At 43.6% G+C, this 24,927-nt stretch overlaps 1 protein-coding gene across 3 annotated transcripts in view; it reads right to left on the bottom strand.

The window, feature by feature from the left end:
- slc4a11 (solute carrier family 4 member 11) overlaps positions 1-24,927 on the bottom strand; it is a 160,957-nt gene that overhangs the window by 93,488 nt on the left and 42,542 nt on the right. For 2 of the 3 annotated variants that reach the window (XM_034112259.2, XM_034112257.2), the window contains exon 1: positions 5,147-5,316. The exons of the other annotated variant lie outside the window; for it this stretch is intronic. In XM_034112259.2, coding sequence (XP_033968150.1) covers positions 5,147-5,183 — 37 coding nt within the window. In that variant the 5' untranslated portion in view covers positions 5,184-5,316. Of the gene's footprint in view, positions 1-5,146; positions 5,317-24,927 lie in introns of those variants that run through there. 3 annotated transcript variants of the gene reach the window in all.

A 24,927-nucleotide genomic window follows, 5' to 3' on the forward strand; every position in this document is an offset into this window, starting at 1 on the left:
CACTTGACAGAGCCGTCACTCAATGTTACCACGCCCTAATTTATGCAAAAACGTTAAGACCAAATATAAATAAAAGAGTCGTGTTAGAAAACAATTCACTCACAGATCCATAATTATGAAGGTGGAATCTAACTATATCGATAATAAAATGTATGGAGCCAGGGGTAGAAACATGTTTTTTTCTGCATTTTAACATGGGGACAGTGTTGGGTGTAACGCGTTACTTTGTAACGCATTACAGTAATGTAACTACTTTTGCCGGGTAAAAAGTAGTGTAACGTGCTACTACGGAAAATTTGGTAACGTAGTTTCTTCTTCAATTCGCCGCAACGTTACTTTTCCCAGCGACGAGTGACAGTGACACTGCCTACTCAGCTGTGTGCTTACGCATTAGGCACGAGCTCTCATTCCACACTGTACGTGATAGAGGCTGGCCGCTGGTGGTGGCATGAAGACTGAAGAGCAGTGATGGCAAGCGAGAAGCAGGCGCAGCCAACGCTAACATTCGAGGGATGGAGGTATTCCCATTACTTTGAACTTGTTGAAACTAAGAGGAAAAATGTGAGTATAAAGTGTACGTTGTACCCTGGCCAGAAACTTGTGTCCACTGCCGTTAACTCAACTGCCAACCTCACCAAGCATTTGAAAGGAAAACATGCTAGCATGAAGCAAGTAGCTCAAGATCCCCGGGAAATTATATTTCGAGTCCAAGCCTATTTAGTAGCCTATTGATATGATTTGCACTAGCTTTGCACCTATTTTGGGGCTAGCCTGTAACCCTTAATGATTATGATTTTATATTGATATTGTTTGATATTATTGTTTTGTGGTGGTGTTGACGCCTATAGCCCAATGTTTTGTTAAGTGCTCTGTGGCATTTTTTTATAATAAAGAGCACAAAATAAATATCTGTTATGTCCTCCATAGTAGAACTTTATGTAAGCCTACACATTTAGGAACAGAGATGGGGTTCTGCCCAAAGTCGAGCAACATAAAAGTAACGAGTAACGTAAAAAGTTACTTTCCTTGGAGGGTAACTAAGTAAAGTAAGGGATTACTTTTTTAAAGAAGTAACGAGTAACGAGCAAACACTACTTTTTAAAAGTAACTTCCCCAACACTGCATGGGGGTCTATGGAAATTGCTCCTTTCTGCAGCCATCGCCTATCGGCCAATATATGAACTGCAGTGTGTGGCACTTCCGTATTGGCGTCCCGGCTACTCCCCAGAGTTTGCCCCTTGGTCTAAACTAATCATTTGAAAAAGTGGGGGGGACTTGTCCCACCCTCATATAATGGCTGCGACGCCCATGGTCATTACCCACTTTTTACAGGCCGCTGAATGTCTGGCCCAGCTGAATTTTGTAGTTATAAAATCTGGCCCAACTGAATATGTAATTGAATAGCCCTGCCCTACAGGCACTGTGCATTCCTCCATCACATGCACAGATGATTTCTAGAAGTAATATTTAACTCAACATTCATGTTTTTGTTCTTCAATGAAACAAAAAAAAAACAATATGAAATATTTCCAAAATTCCCCAGCTTAACTTCCCATGGAAATGTACCGGAAACTTACCGGAAATGTTCCGCCCCTTTGCGCCCCCCTTATTTTCCCTCCATTCATTTGAATGAGCCGATTTGGAGGCGCATGCTCTATGGTCCCAAAAACGGATACTTTTACTCTCGAGCGTCCGGCCATTTTGGCTTCATGCTCCACCAAGCAACTATTTTAGGACAGAACGAGGTCCCGCCTCCAACGCTGTTTCCATTTATCTTTATTCATCCATAACTGCAAGCCCGGATGTGAGAGCAGTATGATTAAGAAACTATGAGAGCACTTATCCCTTTTTTTTTTACCTTTTCACAAAAATAAAAAAACACACCTGCCTTTGTTCAACTGTGTGTGGGTGTGTTTTATAGATTCAAATATCCAGATACTAGAGTATGTATGTATCCAAGTTTGTGCGTGGGAGAAGGAGAATGCAAAATAAAAACAAAACAAGCCAAACAAAAAGATGGACTAAGATAGAGAACAAAGGCAAACAAGAGAAAGAGGCTGTGTCCCTTGAATTGTGCGTGATTAGTGTCTATGTTGACGCATCAACATAATAATTGTGTGTGCAAACCAACACATTATGTAGATATAGATACAGTAGAATGAACTGTGTACATAATTATGTGAAGTATGGATATAATGTGTGACAGAGTCGATATGAGTGTGTGTTTCTGTGAGCAAATAGGAGTGTGTGTTTGTATCTCAAGAAAATGTGTAAATCCACTTTTTGCTTTGTTTTGTCTTGTGTGGACGTGTTTTTGCAATATTTAAGTGTCCATGTGTGTTTCTCCTCTGCCCAGATGGCTGTGCTCAGCGGCTGGAGTCTCTGAGATCTGTTGCCAGCGGTGAATACTGATCAGTGATCACTGTCACATCTACAACACACACACACACACACACACACACACACACACACACACACACACACACACACACACACACACACACACACACACACACACACACACACACACACACACACACACACACACACACCACACACACACACACACACACACACACACACACACACACACACACACACACACACACCATCCATCTTCCCTCATGGTCAAACTACTAATTCACACAGCCTCTATGTGTCCTCCATGCCGAAATGTTCTGCTCTGCAGGTCACGGCTGCAGCTCTGATTACCGAGCTGTCCGTCACACCTGAAGATCGACACCCTGCAGGCTGCACGCCGGGAGACATTTCACTTTTATGTTGTGATTATGATATTTAATCAGGACTGATTGAAAAAGACAAAGGGAATGTGGATGTGGCTTGAGTAGCTGAGTGTATAGTTATTGTTTTGCAGAGATGGATGTTTCTTCTGTCTTTCACTTTGTGGGATTGCCTCTTGGTTAAAATCTATTTAAGTCACTCTTCAAGCAAAACTGCTAAATAATCCTGATTGCAGCTTCTGATAAGGTCGATGGGGGATAAGGTTAAAAAAATGAATCGTTAACGTAACAAGAAAAAAATCATGATATGATGGAATTGCGAAAAACTTCACACAATTTACTTTTAAAAATCAATATGGATAACATCATTGTCTACATTTAATCCACTGATAATACTAAATATAAAATCATCACCCATTCCTTTTTAAATTAATTAGGAATGATAGCATTGTCGAAGTCGAAACCTCCTGCTGCATTCCAACAAGCTGCGTTTCATCCTTTTCCAAAGCGATTTCACAATCTGAAAAATAAATGGCACTAATAAAGAAACTCTCTGTGGTATTATTACAATATCTAATCTCATGGTGAAGCTCAGAGGTAATTTACAGCACCATAAAGTGACTACCATATCTCCTGACCTCCTCCCACAGCACCAGCTGCTGCTTCACCTGTCAGCAGGTTGCCACTGATTATGACACGATGTGGAGGAATACCTGCAATATGCTGCAATAAGGGGATAACAAATGCTCGCAGATGACAACACTATTAAAACAGAGTGTGATCTGTATGGGCACTGGCAGCCTCAGTTGAACATTGCGGTGGACAACAAGCTGCCGTTACGTGTGCGAAAAGCTGCTGCGCACTAAGGCTCGCTCTGCTTTCATTTGAAAAGATCTAGATGGCAGAGAAAAAGCCAAATCGAATTCTTCTGGCAAAGTAATTGTCAAGTCACTGATGTTGATCGATAACCCTGTGAGCCAAGGTTAAACAACATTACATTACATTAAAGAAAGTAATAACGCTTGTAATTAGGTGGATAAGACATCCGATACGACATTACCAATTCAGACATTTTGACTCTTTTCAAACCACAACCTTTCCTGTAATAGATAAGAAACCATTTGAATGTTTTTCTGTACTCCGAGCAAAATGTTGTGCTACAAGGATCAAAACCTGCGCCCCCCCCCCCCCCCCCGCCTTTAATCAGCAATAAGCAAATGAATGCAAATGACGAGCCACAGCAGTGTCCATCACGCCCCGACACACACTCTGAGATGTAGTTAGTGGGCACAGTGCATGACGCTCACACACACGCACACACGCACACACGCACACACACACACACACACACACACACACACACACACACACACACACACACACACACACACACACACCACACACACACACACACACACACACACACACACACACACACACAACACACACACACACACCACACCTCTCGACTGCACAATCCTGCTCTGAAAAATACATACAAATGAAATGCACACAAAATATGGATATATTTCCTTACATCATCCCATTCACAAAGGGTTGTGTATTAAGGTCAAACACAAAGTCATGCACATGCTTTGATAATATTCCAAATGTAATGTCCCAATATCACACTCATACACACACAGACACACACACACACACAGTATACCACTCTGATTTCCCAGACAAAATGAAAGTGAGGAGGCAGCCGCATCACACCTCCAAATGTGCTTCGGTCTCAGAGGACTTTGAGTGAGGGGAGAACTGCTCTCCTGTGGCTGTCACCAACACTAATCTGTCTGTCTCATCACACACAGACAAAAAGTACACATCTTTTTTGTCATGCACACTTCTGCTGTGTCCATCCCTCTCTGTCTAGGTAGCACAAGCCCCGACAGCAACACATGAGAGCATGAGGAGCGCTGCATTCCAGCCGTCTCTCGACAGGTATATTGCCTTTCTCCGGGTCGCTTTGCAAAACAGACTAAACGGTTGGATCTTGAACTGAAGCAATACGATGCAGGAACCTCTGGTGTTCGCATTCCAGACAAAAACATGAAGACAAATAAAAGAAAAAGAAATACGGAAAACTCATACTCGAAAAAAAACATCTGTAAGCACATCAGGGCTGCTATATCCCACCTCCCCTGGAAATAACAGAGCATTTATGTCACAAACAGAACATCGCCGCATTCCTAAGTATACAGAAAGAGCAAACAGAAAAACACCAAGTATGTAGAGAAGAAAACATACACACGCAAACATCTGCCAAGCCTCTAAGTGAAGTGGAGGTGGGCTGCACGTGTTTTGCACAGGGGGCTCAGGTTTCTCTAGGTAGGGAACCCCAAGGTTCTCCCGGTGCCGTGCACAGCTGAGCAGAAGCTCTGAGATCTTGGATCACTTACCCAAAGGGACGAAATGTAGAACTTGGTTGGTCTCCATGACTGAGCAAGTGGTGGCGAATGCACACTTCTTCTCTCCAACCGACTCCCCCCCCCCCCAAGTCAACCCATCATGGTTGTGTTATCCTGTGCTGATGAGTGTGAAATCACCTCTGCTCCCTTGCTCTGCTCTGTTTCTGACTGCCTCTCAGACACATGCAGTGACTCAGCCCCGCTGCCTGCCTACTAAATGTCTCACCACTGGGTCCTAGTGCCTTCTCTTCCCCCCCCGCCCCTTCACTATCCCAGCCCACCAGTCAGCAGCCTATGGCAGGCCGGCATGTAGTGAGGCAGACATACCTACAAGACACACCCCCAACATACACAACACAGCAAACTCCACATACCTGTCATCTTTATTTTCATCTCATATTCACCTTTCCTTTGTCTAAAACTCACTGAACTAGTTTCATCATGAATGTGAGCTGATATCTCTCCATGATAACATCCACATATAATAATACATTTATTTTTTATAGCGCTTTTCCTGGTGCTCAAAGACGCATTACATACAATCAGAAACAGTACAAAGAAAACAAAACACAAACAGTAGTCCTAGTCCAACTGCGAGTAAAATCTAGAGTGAACTAGAGAATGCAATTCCTGAAGAAATTGCTAGTGGGAATGCTTTATGCTGAAAAGCTGACGCTAAACTGCTATGCTGAAATGTAATGTGTAAGAAGAAAGTGAAGAATTTAGATTGAAATGATACACGAACACTGGGGGCTTGAATGTGTGATGAGAGAAGAAAAGAAAATAAAAAGGCTTGGAAAAGCAGCAGAATATTTGAAATGCAAACTTTTGAACTAACTTGATGGTGAATGATCTGTCGCCATGCCAACGGCATTTGATGACATCCCATAATACGCTTAGATGCGTTGATGGCTGCATCGTTACCAAACCTGTGAAGTTTTGGGCCATTTGGAGCATTTTCACTGAAGTTATGAGAAAACCGTGTTTCATGGCGAGCATTGTGTTGCCATGACAACGACATTTGAAGAACTCTCAAAACTGTCCCGTAGATGTCTTCACGGCTGGACTGTTAGCACAGGTGAAGTTTGAGCACTTTTTGAACATTTTTAGTTATAGCGACATCGTCTTTTATGGCGAGGGATGCGTTTCCATGGCAACGGCATATGATGAAACCCCATAATTGACGTAGAGCTGTTGAGGGCTGGACCGTTAACCATTATCTGAAGTGTGGTGCTGTTTTTACCCTTTTCATAGGCGTTACGACAACATCATGTTTTATGGCGAGGGATGGAAACGGCATATGGTGAGATATCAGATTTGACGTAGAGCTGTTGAGGCATGGAGAGGTGATATACAGGTGAAGATTGTGGGACGACCGGACCGTGTCCATTGGAGCTACATCGAACTTTATGGAAACGGGTGAATCGTATCGCTTGATGTTTAAAATGTATCGTTAATGTATCGTATCGTGGCAACGTATCGAGATGCGCATCGCATCAGCCTCAGTGATGGAGATGCACATCCCTAGTGTCCAGAGATCAAAGGTTTCCATGGTGATCAAATAAATGTGGCAAAGGCTCAAATTTGTTGAACAACACATTTGTAACAGGTTTGTTAAAGGTGGGGTAGGTAAGTTTGAGAAACCGGCTCGAGATACACTTTTTGTTATATTAATGCTCTTAACATCCCGATAGCAATGAATATCTTAAGTGCTTTGACAAAAAATCCATAACAAAATATCATCTGTGGAAGCCGTAGTACTGTAAAAAGCACGACCAATCATTTGAGCCAGCCCGGCTAAAATAACTGGATGGCCTACCTGCCTGTCAGCCTTCCATCTGTGCACAAACTTAACTCGTGCCCTCATTGGTCATGTGCACGTTCATGTGTGTTGGAGGAGGGGCTCTGTAAGGAAGTGGCAGATTTTTTCCGGCTGTGTATTTTCAAATTCTAGCGCACTCGTGCTGGTTTCTCCAAAATGACCTACCCCACCTTTAACTGACCAAAAAATATGAACAGTTGGAAGATTGAAAATGGGATTATTATTAGGATTATTTGTAGGTCATTGAAAAGTTGAATCATTTAGAAAGATGTGAACATTGAAGTTTCTATTTTGGAAAAGCTGACACTGATGTGTATCGCTGGTTTTAAAAGTGATTTATAAGAGTCATGTTTAAAGATGTGCAATACTTAAAACGTTTGTAAAGATCCTCTGAGTGTGTGTCATTAGTTTGCTGATAAAATGTTAGGGATAAATACCTTGACATATTGACTACAAGAGCTTGAATCAAACAAGCAACCTTGTATTTGAAAGATTAACTGACATAGCAACAGTCGCACGTGGTATATAAGTGGTGTGGCTGAGTACTTTAAAGGGTTCATGAATATAGGGGACTTGAATGTGAAATAAGAACAAGAAAATAAAAGTTTAAATGCATGAAAAAGTAGCAGAATATTTGAACTGAAAACTTTAGAACTAAAAGCATACGTCACCAATAATGTCTACAATATGTGGAACATGTTGAAGTCAGTATGAAGTCTCCATCAGACGGGAAAGAATAGGCTGAGACAGTCTGTTAAACTCCAGTGACCACGTCATTAGTCATGCTGCTCTAATTATGTCAATTGGAGTTATGACATCGTGTTCCATGACACAGGTGTTTATATTTGAGCTAACGACGTGTCCAGAGATCAAAGGTTTCCATGGTGATTAGTGAGAGGATAAACCTGTTACATGTGAACGTTTTGTTGAAGAACCGTAACAGATATCGGTGAAATTTCAAAGCTTGAAGCATGTCAAGGAACTTCAGCATCTGAAGGGTACTTTTTGTGTACTTTCGGGTTAATAATGTGGCCTTTTTGGCAGATTAACTAAAGGTGTGCGGCTGCTGTGGTGGGGAAAGGTGAGGCTGAATTTACAATGGGTTTTAATGGAGACATGTTGAAAGTGTTTGTCACTTCATGACCTCAAGAGGCATTTTGTTTAATTTGTTTGCTTAATTTGCTTTTATCTTTCAAGCTACAAGATGTTTTCCTACGTTTGTCATGACAAATGTTGTCTCAGGAATGTAGGGTTTGGGAATTATGGCAGGTTTAAAAGAAAATATGAAGGCAAAATTAAATCTGTCCTCCACTCTAGCTGTGACATCACACACTCTAAAATCTGAAGAAGGCCTCTTTACCAAGGTCTGAACAATGTTTAATATCTGTAAAAGTAAGAATCAGATTTAAAAGTTATGTTGCACCAATAATGTCAGAAAGATGTGTGACATTTTAAAGTTGGAATGATGTTTCTGAGTGAAAGTATGAAGGAGCAGTTAGCAGTTGAAGAAGGAGCAGTTAGCAGATGAAGTTGCATGAAGATTGTTGAAGTCTGAAGAGTTCTCCATTGACTTCCATGTTAAAAATGGGATGTATTATGGGATGTATCTCTGGAATTATGAAAGTTATGAATGATAAAAGTAATAGCCATTGATTCCCGACCGAGCTGAACGTTTTGATGTTTGAACGGAGTTTCTGCGATGTTCAATGTGGGAGAAGAAGCAGCGCAAAATAGCCCGGCGGAATAATAAAGAATTTCGTGCGTAGCATAACAGATAGGGAATGCTGTGTCAGCATTCCCACTAAATAAGTGTGTTTTTAGAGATATACATCTGAACTTGTACACTGAACTGGTTTGTTTTAGGACAATGTCAAACCAAGATACGGTGATAAAGACAGAGCATGTAGTGATTGTTTTGCAGAACATGCATGCATCTATGCTGACTTTCAGTATTGCTTTGCCTTTTTCTGGATCAGAATGTATTAAAGATTAACTTAAACCAATCCAAAGCCTAACCCAAGACTGAGAAATGTCCCATCTTTCGGCCCAACTTAAAAAAAAAAAAACACACACATACCATGTATACATCACTTCAGGGGACATTACATTGACTTACATGCATTTCCTGGAGACTTATCCTAACCTTAACCAACACATGCCTAACCCTAACCCTTACCCTAATCCTAAACCTAACCAAATCTTTTAATGATTCCCCTCATGGGGACCTCCAATTTGTCCCCATAAGGGAGGCGAGTCCCCACACGTGACTGTGTAAACAGATGTAGGTCCCCACAAGTATAGTAATGCTAGGACACACACACACACTTTTAAATAATGATATTTACAGGGGGACTAGTTGTTGAAATGCAACATTAACTTCTGTTGTCATACCTGCTATGTCCGCTTCAACACCGTCAACTATTTAAAAAGGACAATCTTAGGCTGCGGCCCCACGAGGACGAAAACGGCTAAACGCATAGGATTAACGCAAACGCAATCGCAAACGGCTTCCGTCCACATGCAATAATTATCCGGATAGTGTCTGCCCACACGAGACCGCTCCGTTTAGCTCCAACCGCTGGAGAAGCTGCAGTACATATGCAGGAGCCTCTACGTGGCGCTGTAACTTCCTCCACAAAAGCAGCGAAGAAGCATGGTTGTCATGGTTGCCCTTCTGTTTATTCTCCGCGGTGGGGGCCGAGGGAACCGGGCAGAGTTTTTCGCCAGTCAGTGTGTATTAAAGTTGAAATCTTCCGGACAAAATTATAAAAGTGCCGGTCAAAGGTCTTCTTTGTTATTTATTGAGCTTTAAAACAAATGAATAACGACTCTATATAATATAATGATAAAATACACGGAGCCTCTCTTTTTCCTCCCTCTCTTCAGACAGCGTCAGTGTCTGTCTCATGCAGCAGCTCATCCAGTAATCAGTGACCCGGCCGACTGTAAAAATAAACATATTTATAACTAGTTTAGGGAGTTTGAGAGGTAATTAAAATAGCTAAGGGTGATGATCTGACTTGAAGTGTGTGTTTTGCTGCAGCGGGAGGAGCTGCAGGTGAGCAGAGCTGCGTGTCTCCGTCCTGTCAGATTAGACTTCACTCGCGAGAGAAAGATAAATAATCTGAATTCAGGTGCAGTTTACTTTGACGTGGGGATGAGCAGCAGAGGTGGGGAGAGGCGGGGCTATTGCCTCATCATTATTGCTGTAGATGTTGCACAAACAACTGTAGCATGGTCAATAGCGTCCGGAGCACGATAGCAACTCTGCGATCCGCCATTGTTGTTGTTGTTGGTGGCGAAACACTTCAGCACTGGCGCGGGGTAAGCGGAGGTGAGCAGAAGAGGTGGGGAGAGGCGGGGCTATTGCGCAATCACTATCAGTGATCTGAAAATGTCCGTATAGGGCGCACACACGGAGCTGTTTGACCCCCCAGAGAGTGGCGTATGCATTTCTATCCACCTTGGGACCCGTTGTCGTTTCCTCAGTCGTTTAGTGACGTATTCGGTCGTCCTCGTGTGGCCGAACGGTCTATATGACACTAAACAGTAACGCAAACGACCGAATTCGTCCTCGTGGGGCCGCAGCCTTAGGTAGTTGCAGTCCCGATCAAGGCAAGGCAAGTTTATTTAAATAGCACCTTTCAACACAAGGCAATTCAAGGTGCTTTACAAAAATGAAAGACATTCAGACAAAGGCATTTAAAAAAAAAGACAAGACAAACTTACAATTTTTGCCTTCATTAAAAAGAGGATTTGGCAGCCATAAAAAGAGACAAAAGCCTAACAATAATTCATGAGTAAACCCAAGCCAGAGTTCCTGTTAATTTGAATGCACTTTTTTTTCACTGGCACCAGTTGTACACCACGTGTAAATTATGGCAAAAAGCACCAAGTTGTTCATCATGCCTAGTGAAGGAGACAGGGAGTGGGATTAGATTTGTGTTGACACCTCCGCATTCAGTTGCCCAATGCAGTCGTGCATGGTGCCAGGTAACCTGTCCAGATTTCAGATTTATGGTTTAATTGTAGTCATTTTGAATACACAAACCCAATCATTGAGTTACAGTTTATACTGAGGAACACACACTTTAAACAGTTGTTGGTCTTTAGCCACATTTGAATGCATAGAAATAAATGAATAGTGCATATGCATACACCAACAAAAAGCCACTTTGTACTGGATTTGCATCGGGTATTCAGTTTCTACCTTCCTTTGACCCCTATCAGGCAACATACAGGCAATGTAACTTCAGAGCAAATTGTTTTGACGTGAAAGGTCATAATCCTGGAAACAGGTCATTCTCCCCTCAGGATGACTCAAACCAACAAAACATCTTCTGGTCATTTATGCAGGGCTTGACATTAAGCCTGTTTAGCCAGCAGCTGAGATGCTTTACTTGCCTTGAAGCTTTGGAAATGGAAAATGTAGGACTGTTAAAAAAAAACTGGGGTTTCTTCTGAACTTGAAAGCCACCACACTTCTTTTCACATAAATTATAATTTTACCTTGCAGATGATGTAGCAATATTTTAAAGTTGTAGACATGATAATGTTCCTAAATCATCACTGTAGGAGATGGAACTGCCTATTTAATTGTTTACAAGAGCTGCTGTAGGCTGAAGGCGTTTGGTTATTAAAATAATGAGTTTGGTTTTGTTTGAAGTACGCAGCATGCAATACTTCCTTATGAACCTGCGAAGCTACACAAAATGATCACCACAAACTTTAGTATTTTGGGGGAGAGGGCATTTCTTAAGTAACGAGAAGAAGAAAGGCAACAAGAACAAACAATACAAAATGTTCACTTCATCAAAAAAAACTATTTTCAAAATAAAATCAATACACTTTCTAATGTGTTTTTGCTAAAGTTGCCTAGCTGATTGAACAATACAAACATTGACTTACAGATTATTGATTAATGACAAGGTCTAAAGATGTTAGTTGTAACTTAAAGGGGCATTTTTAGGTTGATATTTGTATTTAGTGGCTCTACTGTGACATGTTTCAATGGTTTAATGTTCAAAAAGCTCTTTATTTTGCAGCACCTCTTTTCACCCTCTGTCTGAGGGAGGGGGTTACATATTGTAACCCTAGTCATATAAGCACAGGCGGAGCCCTCTACTGGACTCTATGGGTACTACTCTATCATGCTGTGCGTGCTTTCACCTACTGAGTTTACGTAAACGTAGCCGGCCAATCGGGGCGAGCCTACCTAAATGCGCGCGCAGGCCCACGGTATATATAGGCGGCTACACAGCCGCCGCCCACTATCCTATACACCAGGGGTCGGCAACAGGCGGACCGCGGTCCGGATCCGGACCCAGACGCCGACCTATACGGACCCTGAGCTATATTCAATACATGGGAGGGAGTCAGTCCGACAGACGGACAACTTCTCACTTCAAAAAAGAAGAAGAAATCTAGACCACAAAAATAATTAAACAATCGAGTAAGGCAAGGCAAGGCAAAAAAAGTTACAGTGCAGTTTAAGATATGAAAAGTTCAATTAAAAGCAGTGACAAAAAGAAAAGTCTTCAGCCTGGATTTAAAAGTAGTAAGAGTTGCAGCGGACCTGCAGGTTTCTGGGAGTTTGTTCCAGATATTTGGAGCATAATAACTGAACGCTGCTTTACCATGTTTAGTTCTGACTCTGGGGACAGAAAGCTGACCAGTCCCTGAAGACCTGAGAGATCTGGATGGTTCATAGTTTAGCAGGAGGTCAGTAATGTATTTTGGGCCTAAACCATTCAGTGCTTTATAAACCAGCATCAATATTTTGAAATCTATTCTTTGACACACAGGAAGCCAGTGTAAAGACTTCAGAACAGGAGTGATGTGGTCCACTTTCTTAGTGTTAGTGAGGACTCGAGCAGCGGCGTTCTGAATCAGCTGCAGCTTTCTAATAGATTTTTTAGTGAGACCTGTGAAGACACCATTGCAGTAGTCGAGTCTACTGAAGATAAAGGCATGGACAAGTTTTTCCAAATCCTGCTGTGACATTAGTCTTTTAATCCTAGATATATTCTTTAGGTGATAGTAGGCTGATTTAGTAACTGTTTTAATGTGACTGTTGAAACTCAGGTCAGAGTCCATGACTACACCTAGATTCCTGGCTTTATCTGTTGGTTTGAATATTGCAGACTGAAGCTCAGCGCTAACTTTTAAACGTTCTGCCTTGGCTCCAAAGACCATTACCTCAGTTTTATCTTTGTTTAATTGGAGAAAGTTCTGACACATCCAGTCATTGATTTGTTCAATGCACTTACTCAGTGTTTGAATTGGAGCATAGTCTCCTGGTGAAATTGTTACGTAAATTTGTGTGTCATCTGCATAGCTATGGTAACTTATTTTGTTGTTCTTCATTATCTGAGCCAGTGGTAGCATGTAGATGTTAAAGAGAAGAGGCCCCAAGGTGGAGCCTTGAGGAACCCCACATGTCATATTTGTCAACTCAGATGTGTATTTACCTATAGAAACAAAGTTGTTTCTATCCTTTAAGTAGGATTTAAACCAATTTAGAACTGTTTCCGAAAGTCCCACCCAGTTTTCCAGTCGGTCTAGTAATATGCTGTGGTCAACAGTGTCAAACGCAGCACTGAGATCTGAGTACCTGTTTTTCCTGGCCAAGGACAGGTTCATGAACACAACACGAGCATAACGTGTCTTCACGTGGTATATGTCTCTTCTGAAAGGAGTGCTGAGCACCGGAACGCCGCTCCAGCCCTTAAAATATTGCAATACCCATAAGGAGCTACACATGCCGCAGTGTTTGCATGGCTGTGTCTTTAGTTGTAAGCACAGTGGCGATCTGTTGTTAGTAGCATCTGGTTAGCTAGCTATGCTAACGAATTTAAAGAGCTTTTCTACAACCAGGTGGAAGAGAGCTCTCTCCTGAGAGGCTCAAATAACCTCAGCTCAGTGAGGTTAAGGCACACCTTGATATGATCATTATAGTTATTAATGAGACTAAATGAAAAACAGGTATAAAATACTATATGACAGCAACACAAAAGTTGTTAAAAATAACAAGAATAGAGTTTAAAAGGGGAGTGATTTGTAAAATATCCAAAAAGAAAAATATGCTACAGTTCTATTTCATATGGGTGTTGAGAGATGTATCCATAGATCTCTTAATGTTGCTCTCAAAGTGCACCACATTGATGCTTTTAACTTCAATATTTAAAAAAAAATCTTCCCGGGGGAGCATGCCCCCCTAGAGGAGGGTAGTGAGTGAGTGAGGGACTGCAATATAAGAGGGAAAGAAAGAGAAACTTTAAAACTGTTCAATTGTTATGATGTGTAAAGACTGATATTGTTCTATAATCGTCTGAAACTGTTAAGTCATGCTGTGAAACGGTTAACAAAGAAAAAGGGACACTCAAGCTGCTGCTACACTTTATTTTATTTATCTAAAATTAAGCACTTTTAAGATGCACATATTTTCAAAAGCTATTTTATTTATTTTCTCTATTTTATTTGTAAATGCAGCCCGAGAGGAACATTACACATATCCACAGTATTTAAGTAATGTTAATTGACAATAAATATTGTTGTTTTTGAATTGTACTTTCTTTATTTGATTGGCAGTCAGTTGTTGATTACATGCAGACGTTGATAAAGCTACAGGTCACTTCAATATATATCACACTAATTCATAAAGCAACTTAGACGTTTTGATGTTCCGGACCTTTGCATGGGAAGATTTTCTCTAACTGGACCTCGTTGAATTTTAGTTGAAGACCCCTGCTATACACTCTTCAGCGAGCGGACTAGGAAAGACAGGGCCCCCAGGTAGAGGGCTCCGGCTGTGCTTATCTAGCTAGGGTTACAATACGTAACCCACTGTTATATTTCACACGGAGCCCTGATGTATACACGCCCTGTCATCCAACAACATCGACCCACCACACCGTCCCTGGCCGGCTTTTGGCTAACATCCATTGCATCCCCACTTCCTCCCATCCGGTTGTAACCGTAGAGAAGTTGGGGCCGCAATTTGGATAAGGCACACTCACACACGCTTACCTCGTGTAGAGTGTGCATGGAAAAGAACTGTGCGGAGACTCCGTCTGGAGCCTACCGCGCACCATGTTCCCCAGGTCCCTCAGGAGCATGGGAAAACATAAGTGCACCACGTCCCCCACACTCACGCACGCTCCGTGTAGAGTGGGCATGGACAATAGTGAGGAAGGCTCTCCCAGCCTGCCTCCAGCCCTGTATGCGGCTGATTGCGCACTGTGTCTCCCGAGTCCCTCAGGAGCATGGGAAAACACAAGTGCTTTATGTCCAGGGGGGGGGTCAGACACCTGCTGACCCACAGCCACCCCCCCTCTCACCAGTCATTTGTTGCCTCGGCAAGCACAGACGACGAGAAGGAGCCAGACATGTCCAGGAGATAAAATGTTATGAAGGAGCCTGGCGTAGACCAAGACGCCGACGTGCATATATCTTCTACACTCACACTGCTGAATAAGGCTGTTTGACACAGCCCGTGTAGAATGCGCACGGACCCCAGTGGGGAGGGCTCTCCCCGCCCGTCCATAGGCATGTGTAATGCATGCGCATAGCCATCCTGTTAGGCGCTTCTTGGAGAGAGCTTTTATAGCCACACCATCCACAAAGCACACAAACAGCTGGTCAGTGCGTCTAATGGCAGCCGTGCGCTCTACATAACATGCTAGCGCACGCACTGGGCAGAGGAGGTGCAATTTAGCCTCCCTGGCCTCAATATGGGGTGGAAGATTAAAGCCACCTCACTGAATAGCCCTTGACCTGAACGAACTCCTTAGGCTCTTAGGAGTAAAGGAGGGGTTCGGTCTGAGTGTCGCCCCGCTACGGTCACCCCGAATCAAAAGGCAGCTTGGGTGCACCGACAGAGCGGTCAGCTCGGACACTCTTTTGGCCGAAGTCAAGGCAAGTAGCAATGTTGTCTTCCATGACAGTGCTTTCAGGGAGGAGAGCTCCAGGGGCTCAAATGGTTCTGTGACCAGAGCCTCGAGCACCAACGGCAGGTCCCACTGTGGGGCGGAGGCGTGCACTACTTGGCGCTGCCTCCTGACTGCAAAAACGGCGACATAAGCGGCTGACTGAAGGCTGACCTGCCTCCAAATCCCTCATGGCAGGACGAAATGGCTGCTGCATACACCTTAATTGTGGAATGAGCCAGCCCCCTGTCCACTAGTATCTGTAAGTAGGTAAGAATAGAGCCCAGCGTGCATGACAAAGGCTCTAGACTCCTTCCTTCACACCATCGCCGGAATCCTGCCCACTTTGGCCTGCAACAGGCTGTGGTGGATTCTGCTCCTGCTGCTTGGATAGTCTGAATAACATTGTCAGACAGCCCCACCTGTCTCAGCCTGTCCCTCTCAGGAGCCAAGCCTGGAGAGGTTGGCCCAGAGTGGGTAACGCCCCTATTGCCCCTGCTTCCTGAGACAGCGCTCCCCAGACCTGAGGCTGGCCCACCATCATCTGTGTTACCCCGCGTACCACGGCGCCAGGCGGCGATATGGGGCCACTAGGATGACTGACAGCTGCTCCCGCCTCACCCTATCCAGAAGGGGGGGGGGATAAGGTGCAGCGGTGGAAAGGCGTAAAGCAGCTCCCTTGGCCATGGCTCATGTGCAAATGCGTCCACCCCCAAGGGCGGATTGTCCCACCGGGCCAGGGAGAACCACAGGGCACAGTGGCTGTTGCGCCGATTGGCGAACAGGTCCACCTCTGCTCTTCCGAAATGAGTCCAGAACTGCTTCACCACCTCCGGGTGAAGCCTCCACTCGTCTGGCAGGGGTCCGCCTCTTGACATGAGGTCGGCCCCCCCCCGTTCTCCCGTCCCGGGATGTGCAGGGCCCTTAGAGACAACACTGCCGCGGTCAACAAGGCTATTGAGCGGACTCCGCCTTGCCTGTTGATGTACGCCACTGTGGTGCGGTTGTCGCTCCTCACTAGCACATGTTTGCCCTGTATTAAGGGTGTGAAGTGCTGTAGGACCAGCATCACTGCTTGCAGCTCCAGGAGGTTGCTGTGCCGAGCCTCTGTCAGAGGTCAGCAACCACCTACAGCTCTTTCTAGGCACGTCCCCCCCATCCTGTCACTGAAGCGTCTGTAAAGACTGTGATATAGGAGGTCACTTGCCCCATTGGAGCTCCCCTCCGCAGATTATCTGGGGACCCCCAGAATCGGAGGTTGCTCTCTACTGAGGGGGGGATGATCACCAGACGTCGTTTGTGTCTTGAGATCTAAACGAAGGCCGGTAAGCCACCTCTGTATGCGACGTGCATGCAGGAGTCCGAGTGGCACTACGGAGTGAGCAGCCGTCATGAGACCCAAAGTCTGCATGATGATCAAAGCTGTCACCGTCGCCCCCTGACACAGCCTGCAGACTGCCCGCAGCAGGGATGCCTCTCTGTTTTCTGTCAGGGTGGCACGTAGTCTGCCTGCATCGAGCATCACCCCCAGATATTCTACCTGCTGGTGAGGTATGGGGGAGCTCTTCTTCCAATTGACCGCAACTCTTTTTCAACCCAACTTGGTTAGGTGTAGGATCAATTGGGCTGTGTGAAACATTGCCCATTCCCTGGACCTGGCCATGACTATGAGGTCGCCCATATAAAAGAACACCCTTATGTCATGGTCCCGCAGCGGTTGCAGCGCCGTAGCGTGCGTGGGGATAGGGAGTAGCCGAACGTCAGTCTGTTGTACTCGTAGGCTACCCCCTGGAAGGCAAAATGCAAATACTTTCTGTGTTTTGGAGCAATTTCGCCATGAAAGTAAGCGTTCTTCAGGTCGATGGTTGTGAACCAATCGCCTGGCTGCACCAGTCCCAGTAACTGTTTCATAGTTAACATATGGAACTTCTTACATGCAATGTGCTGGTGCAGGCATTCGAAGATCCAGAATGGGCCTGAATTCTCCTGTCTTCTTGGGAACCAGAAAGTACAGGGAATAGTGCCCCTTCTCTCTGACTTGAGAGTGCACATGCCTAGAGGAAACCTATCTCCTCCTGGGATGACAGATTTGCCTCTCTCATGCCTCTGAACGGAGGAGGGATGCTGCAAAACTGAAGTGAATAACCCAGTCTCAGTGTCCTGTCCGTCCGCCCTGTTAATACACCACTGATTTTCCATTCGCCATAACATTGTGTTAGGGGATGTGCAATCAGCTGCGGAGCCGCAGCTATGAGGCTGTGGTACTCTCTGGTGGCCCACTCCGCCGTCAAACCCTCCATAAAAGGAAGTTTGACTCATGGGGGGCTGACACAGAAAGGGCCGTTTTTCTATAATGCAGTTTCCACTCAGAGAACAAAACGGCCGATTTTTCACTGAGGTCCCTGAACACACCACGGCACGCACCGTGAGAGCCCGCGATCCGCCATAATGCTGTTTTCTCTCAGAGAGAAAGAGGCATTAATCTGAGCTTCTTCTGTCCATGAACGCACCGCGGCCCGCTCTCGGTGGGGGGGGTCGTCATAATGCCGTCTCTTTGAAACGGCACATTATGGGGAAATGTGGAATGTGGAGAGAGATGACTCTTACTCTGGGATAAATGCACTCGTTTTTACTGAATGCATTTTACACACCCATATCACTCTAGACCTAGAGTTACACTACGTAACCCACTGTTCTTCTGCGGTGGTCCCTGAACGCACCGCGGCCACTCTCACGGGGGCCGCGCCTCATAATGGGTGTCCAATTAACATCGTATGAAAACGGCCTTGCCGATCTCAACGAGACATTATGGGAAAATGTGGAATTGTGGAGAGAGATGACTCTTACTCTGGGATAAATGCCATAGTTTTTACTAAATGCATTTGCACACACACACACATTACTCTAGTACTAGGGTTACAATACGTAACCCTAACTCATGAGCAAGAAGCAGTCACGCTGCGACTACTCCTCACCCACGTAACCAAGGAGATCGATCCAAAGAGCCTTTCCGTAAACACGGGGGCTCCCGGCCCGGGAGATCAACAACACGGTCCTTTTGGAAAGTGCCATGCGGCGTGATCCCTCACCGGGATATCACACGGCAGACAACGGCGGCGGCCATGATCAAGCTACAAATAATCGCTCTGATCTGGTGAGGTGGGGGCATCTCCAGCAATGAGCGAGATGCCCAACACACTCGTGTTTATTTGCAGTCGCCTTGTCACGCGGTAGCGTGGCAGAGCTGTTTTCATCTCCCTGCCCAGCCTGCTGCCCGCTGGGGGCAGCTGCGCTCCGCCGCCATGGTCATCACCTAGGGCGGTGGACCTCCATGGACCGGACCCGGAAGTGCCCGACAACGGCAAACGGAGCCATCCGCCCCGCTGAAATGGCGACGTGAATGGCACCGCCTCGGCCATATCCTGGTCCCCCAAACACTCTAAGCAGAGGTGATGGAGACCGGCGCCCGCGATCAAACCAGGGCAGGTGCATGGCCATTTTTCCTTCTAATCTTCGTTAGTTTAACTCTTCGGTTGTCAGCTCGTCTGAAGAGAAAAAGGATAGTGGGCGGCGGGTGTAGCCGCCTTTATATACTGTGGGCCTGCGCGCGCATTTAGGTAGGCTCGCCCCGATTGGCCGGCTACGTTTACGTAAACTCAGTAGGTGAAAGCCAAGCGGCAAACTCTGGGGAAGAGCCGGGACGCCAATACGGAAGTGCCACACACTGCAGTTCATATATTGGCCGATAGCGACTGGCTGCAGAAAGGAGCAATTTCCATAGACCCCCATGTTAAAATGCCCAACTTTACAGCAGAAAAAAAATGTTTCTACCCATGGATGCAATAAATATTATTATGAATATAGTTAGGTTCCACCTTCATGATTATGGATCTGTGAGTGAATTGTTTTCTAACACGACCCTTTTATTTATATTAGGTCTTAACATTTTTGCATAAATTAGGGCGTGGTCACATTGAGTGACGGCTCTGTCAAGTGACGCTGCTGCTAGCTTCTCGTCTCTCTGCTAGCTGCTCCGTGAAGCTAGCTACAGGGACTCTGCCTGCTCAGCTCATCGAGGGAACACAACTTGAAGCCGGCCGTGGCTGTTTGTTCTTCATGCTTATATATCGGACTATTGTGACTCGCTCTGCGGTTAAAACAGACGGTGCATGCATGCGGTTTGCGGTAAGTGAAAATCGAGTACTTATTTATGTGTTAATGATTTTAATCAGCTACGTAATGAATGTTAAGGCTTGGTTTAGTGTGTAAGCGAGTGGTAGCTACATCGGTGCTAACGATGCTAATTGTAGCCTACAAGTTAAAATCATAGACTGTATATATAAAGGTTAAAACGAAATAGACAAGTGTTAAGCGTTAAGTGGGATAATACTGTTGAACAAACGGCTGCTGTTTGAGGTTGATAAAATAAGGTCATCCTTGTAACTTAGAGAGATATTTTATTATGTAGGTAGGAACTGTATGCATCGCTAAGGTTAATTTAAATTGGCTATGCTCAAGTATGTAGACAAGCTAATGTCGAAGTAGTGTATGTGAAATCAACCTCACAATAAGATGTGTATATTACAATTATTAATGTCATATTTCAAGATGATTACTTAGATATTACAATATGGTTGGTTGAGCTGGAGTTCATTATTGAGCTTACACGTTAACGTCACAGTCATCTGAAGAACGAACCCAAACCTTATTGTTTTTATTAATTGCATTACCAAATTGGTATCAAATAAACAGTAAGCAACACAACTTCCAAAGTTACAGTAAAATAAAAAGGACCCTGACTCGGACAATACACAATCCAACATGTTCAACAGAAGATAATCAGTTATATTGTTTGTACACATGGTACTTTACATAATCTGTTTGTCTAAGGTGTCCAGGTGATGCAGACAGGCTGGACCAGAGAGTGAGAGACAGAACTGGACTCCTCACAGCAGTGAACTTCAGCTCAGGTACAAAGACTCTTTTTTTCATACTGTACAAAGAATCAAGAAAGATATTGGTTTAAATGAATGAAGTATTGACTTTAATACACTGATATACATTCCAATAAACAATACTAAATACTAGATCACCTACACATCAGTTAAGTTGAGGGTTTTTTCCATGCAAAAAGTTAAATTTTAGATATTTAGCAATATGACTTTGTCAGCTTTCTAATTTAATGTATTAAAGGCAAAGATATTTAACACATAGTGAGAACTGCTAGACAACAGAGAAAGCTTCTACAGTTGCACTACGTTTTGATAACAGTTAAATATTATTTTGATAATAACATATATTTCAATGTTGATGAACTTCATACTGTTCATTCATAATCTGATTGTCTTTGTAGCTCTGTTGAAATTTAAAAAAAACATTACAATTACAAAATAACTATATCTACAGCCCCTAAACACACAAACACACTGCTTTCATAAATAACACACTTGTTCTGCAATAATATGTTTTATGTTTCCTGTAATTTTTGTTAGGAAAGGACTTGCCTGAAAGACACGACATTTTCTCCTTCTCTGAGGGTCAAGAAGAACATCCAAGAGGAACATTAAAAGCTGATGTTATGAGATTTTAAGACCAATACAGGACATTCACTAAGAAACTACTTTTATTGTGAAAACACAGTCAGCTGATCGAATGCAGCTATTTCCACATCTACACTCCATCAGCTGATTATTTCTATTTGCCTCACTTTATGAGCTTCACATCACCTGTGCCTTGTACCGCAGAGTTTGCAACGTCACAAATAAATGGGGCCATTATTCAGTCAGATGTGAATGTGTAATCTAACATGTTCAGTAAGAATAATGGACAAAAGGAGTGAAAATACAAATACAATTTATTGAAATGTGAACCAAAACTTCATCAAATGTTTTAAATAAAAAGCACATATGGACAGAAGGTGTAAACCTATTAAATGTATAAGTAAACACATTTAAGAGACAAAGTGACAGACTAGGCCTGTGCAGTTGGTATCAGCTCCTCCATCAGGCCTGGTCCTCCTTGCTGAGGAAAGACCCTCAGTCCTCTCCAAACCAACAGACAGGACGTCCATCACACGGAGGTTTCTCCCTGAAGTCTCTGCAGCTCTCTGGACACCATGCTGTCTCAATCCGTCCACACTGAATATGAGAGAGGGAAAATGAAAATAATAAATGCTTTAGACAATAACAAATAAGTTGACTGTTGAGTTGCTCAGTTTTTTTAGATTGTCAATACTACTGTATAACTAATATCTCAGGTTAAGAGGCACCTTCAAATAAAGATTGGTCTTTAAATACATGTTGTCTTTTTAATTGTTTGTCTAAAGTCAAGGATCTAGAACTGTTACTTAGATTTAATCATACAGTAAGAGCACTAACTAGCTACCATCACATGTACCTTAGCTTGACTTAAATGTATTAAACGTATAGTTAAGTGATATAATAATAATAATAATATATTTAATTTATATAGCGCTTCTCATCTGCCAAGACTGGGGGATCCCCCAGTCAGAGCTGGTTGATGTCGCCAGGGAAAAGAAAGTTTGGGGCTCTCTGCTGGAACTGCAACCCCCGCGACCCGACCACGGATAAGCGGGAGAAGATGGATGGATGGATGGATCTGCCAAGACAATATCAAAATATAAATAACTAATGTCATGCAAACATATTAATATTTGCTTGATTCCAGTGTTGAACTTAGCACCATTGCATACAAACGTTACGGGATTTTAAGATTCTGAAGTATTATGCTAAAAACTCAATAACTTAGATTATTATTTATAGTTTTGCTGAATAGTTTCATGTCCGCTTACCTTAGAAACGTAAAATGCCACGGCAGTGTGCAGATGGGGAGCATGTTAGCTTAGCTTGGTAGCTTCAGCTAGCTCTGGAACTTCCAGCTCGGTGGCAGCAGGTCCCGCCTCGGCTCCGCCTCTTTGCCCTTATTTGGAGCAGGCGGGAGTTGAACTCTGACGTCACTGTCGAGCCGTTAGTGGCCGACTCCGCCTACTAAGGGCTTCTCGGCAACTCTGCAGAATCTTATAGGTGACGTCACGGACCCTACGTCGATTTATATATACAGTCTATGGTGAAAGCACGCACAGCATGATAGAGAGTGGTACCCATAGAGTCCAGTAGAGGGCGGAGCCTGTGTGAAATATAACCAGAGAGATGTCCCACCCCTTATCCTATCAGGTACAATTAGTGCTGCGTACCGGTACGCCGAACCGGTACTGGACTTGTAAAAAGTTTCGGTTCAAGTCTGGTTAAAACCGGAACGTCGGGAACCGGTACTTGGACTCTCAAAAAAACTAGCACTTACGTATATTCTGGTGTCTGCGGTTATTTAAACATTCCCTGATAAACGTTATTCAGCGTCAATACATGAGTGCTAATCCCAGTGTGCTCAGTGTACAACATCACATGTCATTTCACCTTCGATTCACGGTTTGAAAACGTAGCATTTCGCCACATGCTAATGCTAACCGGAAGTGAATAATTTTCAGAATAAAAGTATTAAGTTAATAGTGTGAACTTCCGGTTTTTTCAGAATAAAACTGATTTAAATTAAATAGTGTCTTTAATTCAAAATTACGCCATATCAACATTGATTTTAATTTCTAACAGTATGTACATCACTATGTATGTAGTATGTACTGTATAATGTACACATGTAGAGTTGTAGAAAACACATGGTGTACAGACAGTAGAGTACTCTGACTGTACAGTCACTACAGTGTAGCCTATACTCTATAGTAGGTGTGTAACAGTGTAATGTGTATGGTCTACTCTACACTCTACCTTTCAGCAAAGTTTTAGGGATTTAGGCTTAGTCAACTCAGGGACTGTTTGGTTACTTTAGTTTGGTAAATTAAATAAATGTTTGAACTTTGTAGTAGTTCACTGTAGTTGCGGTCATAAGTCATTTGTAGACTAAGTGGCAAAAAGTGTTTTTTTTACATTTGTACTTTGTAGAGAAATCTAGACACAAGTTGGAAGGGAGCACAATAAACCTGACGAGTTTGAATTTGAGTTGATTATGAGTTAATTTTCAATTGATAATTAGCTCACAATAAGTTCACTTTAGTTACTCAAACAACTTGCCAAGCCATGGGTTCAGGTCCGGACTTATAAGTCCGGACCTGAACCTGAACCTCTGGACTTGTGAACCTGAATGTGAGTCCAGGTACGCAGCACGAGGTACAATGTGTTGGAGCACCAGCCAATAAAAGCATGAGTGCAACATAGTGATGTTACTAATGTGACAGAAGTAAACCAACTAGTCCAATCAAGGTGCTTCAGGCAGGAGGGGAGTGTGTGGGAGAGATACTCCCTTTGGAGGGAACTTTGGGATTTAAGCCTTTCCAGACCATTTGCATGCATTAAAAACCTATAGAACACACTACAGGAAAGGAAAAACTCATAAAATCATGACATGGCGTCTTTAAGAAAAAAATGTAAATAGTCTCAAGATGACAGTCAGATGTACATGTATAGTGTTAGATTTGAGCAGTTGCTTCCTTGTAATTGAATAAAAAGTAGTTTGATTGGGTATGTAATTTTACCGGAGCCAGACAAGGATATGACTGGCTCAAAAAGTTAATTTCCCACCCTGATGTAAATGCTCTGTGAAAGGTCGCTCATTTGCATAAGGCAGCATATACAACATGACTGTGCGTGATATGGCCGGTGGGTCTGCTTTGCATAAAAACTGTTACGCGAGGGCAAATGCGTCAGTCAGTGAACCAGGGCGCGTTTCAATTGTTCTCACCCAATGCAAACCTGCAACCCAGGTTCACTCTAGTTGAACAAACCGCATGGCTACATCGCAACACATGTCTCTGTAAATGTCAATAAGAGTGAGTGAGATGGAGAAATAACATGGTGCTTGAAGTGATGCTTTGAAAGCTTGAGGTTGTATTTGCAGTTTTTTTCCTGTCTTTGTTATTACAGATCCAGAAAAAGACAAATCACATTAACACGGTGGTTCCGGGATGCACCTGAGGAGGTTTGAGTAGAATGTCA

The sequence above is a fragment of the Pseudochaenichthys georgianus genome, chromosome 22, assembly GCF_902827115.2.
Source record: "Pseudochaenichthys georgianus chromosome 22, fPseGeo1.2, whole genome shotgun sequence".
NCBI classification, from domain to species: domain Eukaryota; kingdom Metazoa; phylum Chordata; class Actinopteri; order Perciformes; family Channichthyidae; genus Pseudochaenichthys; species Pseudochaenichthys georgianus.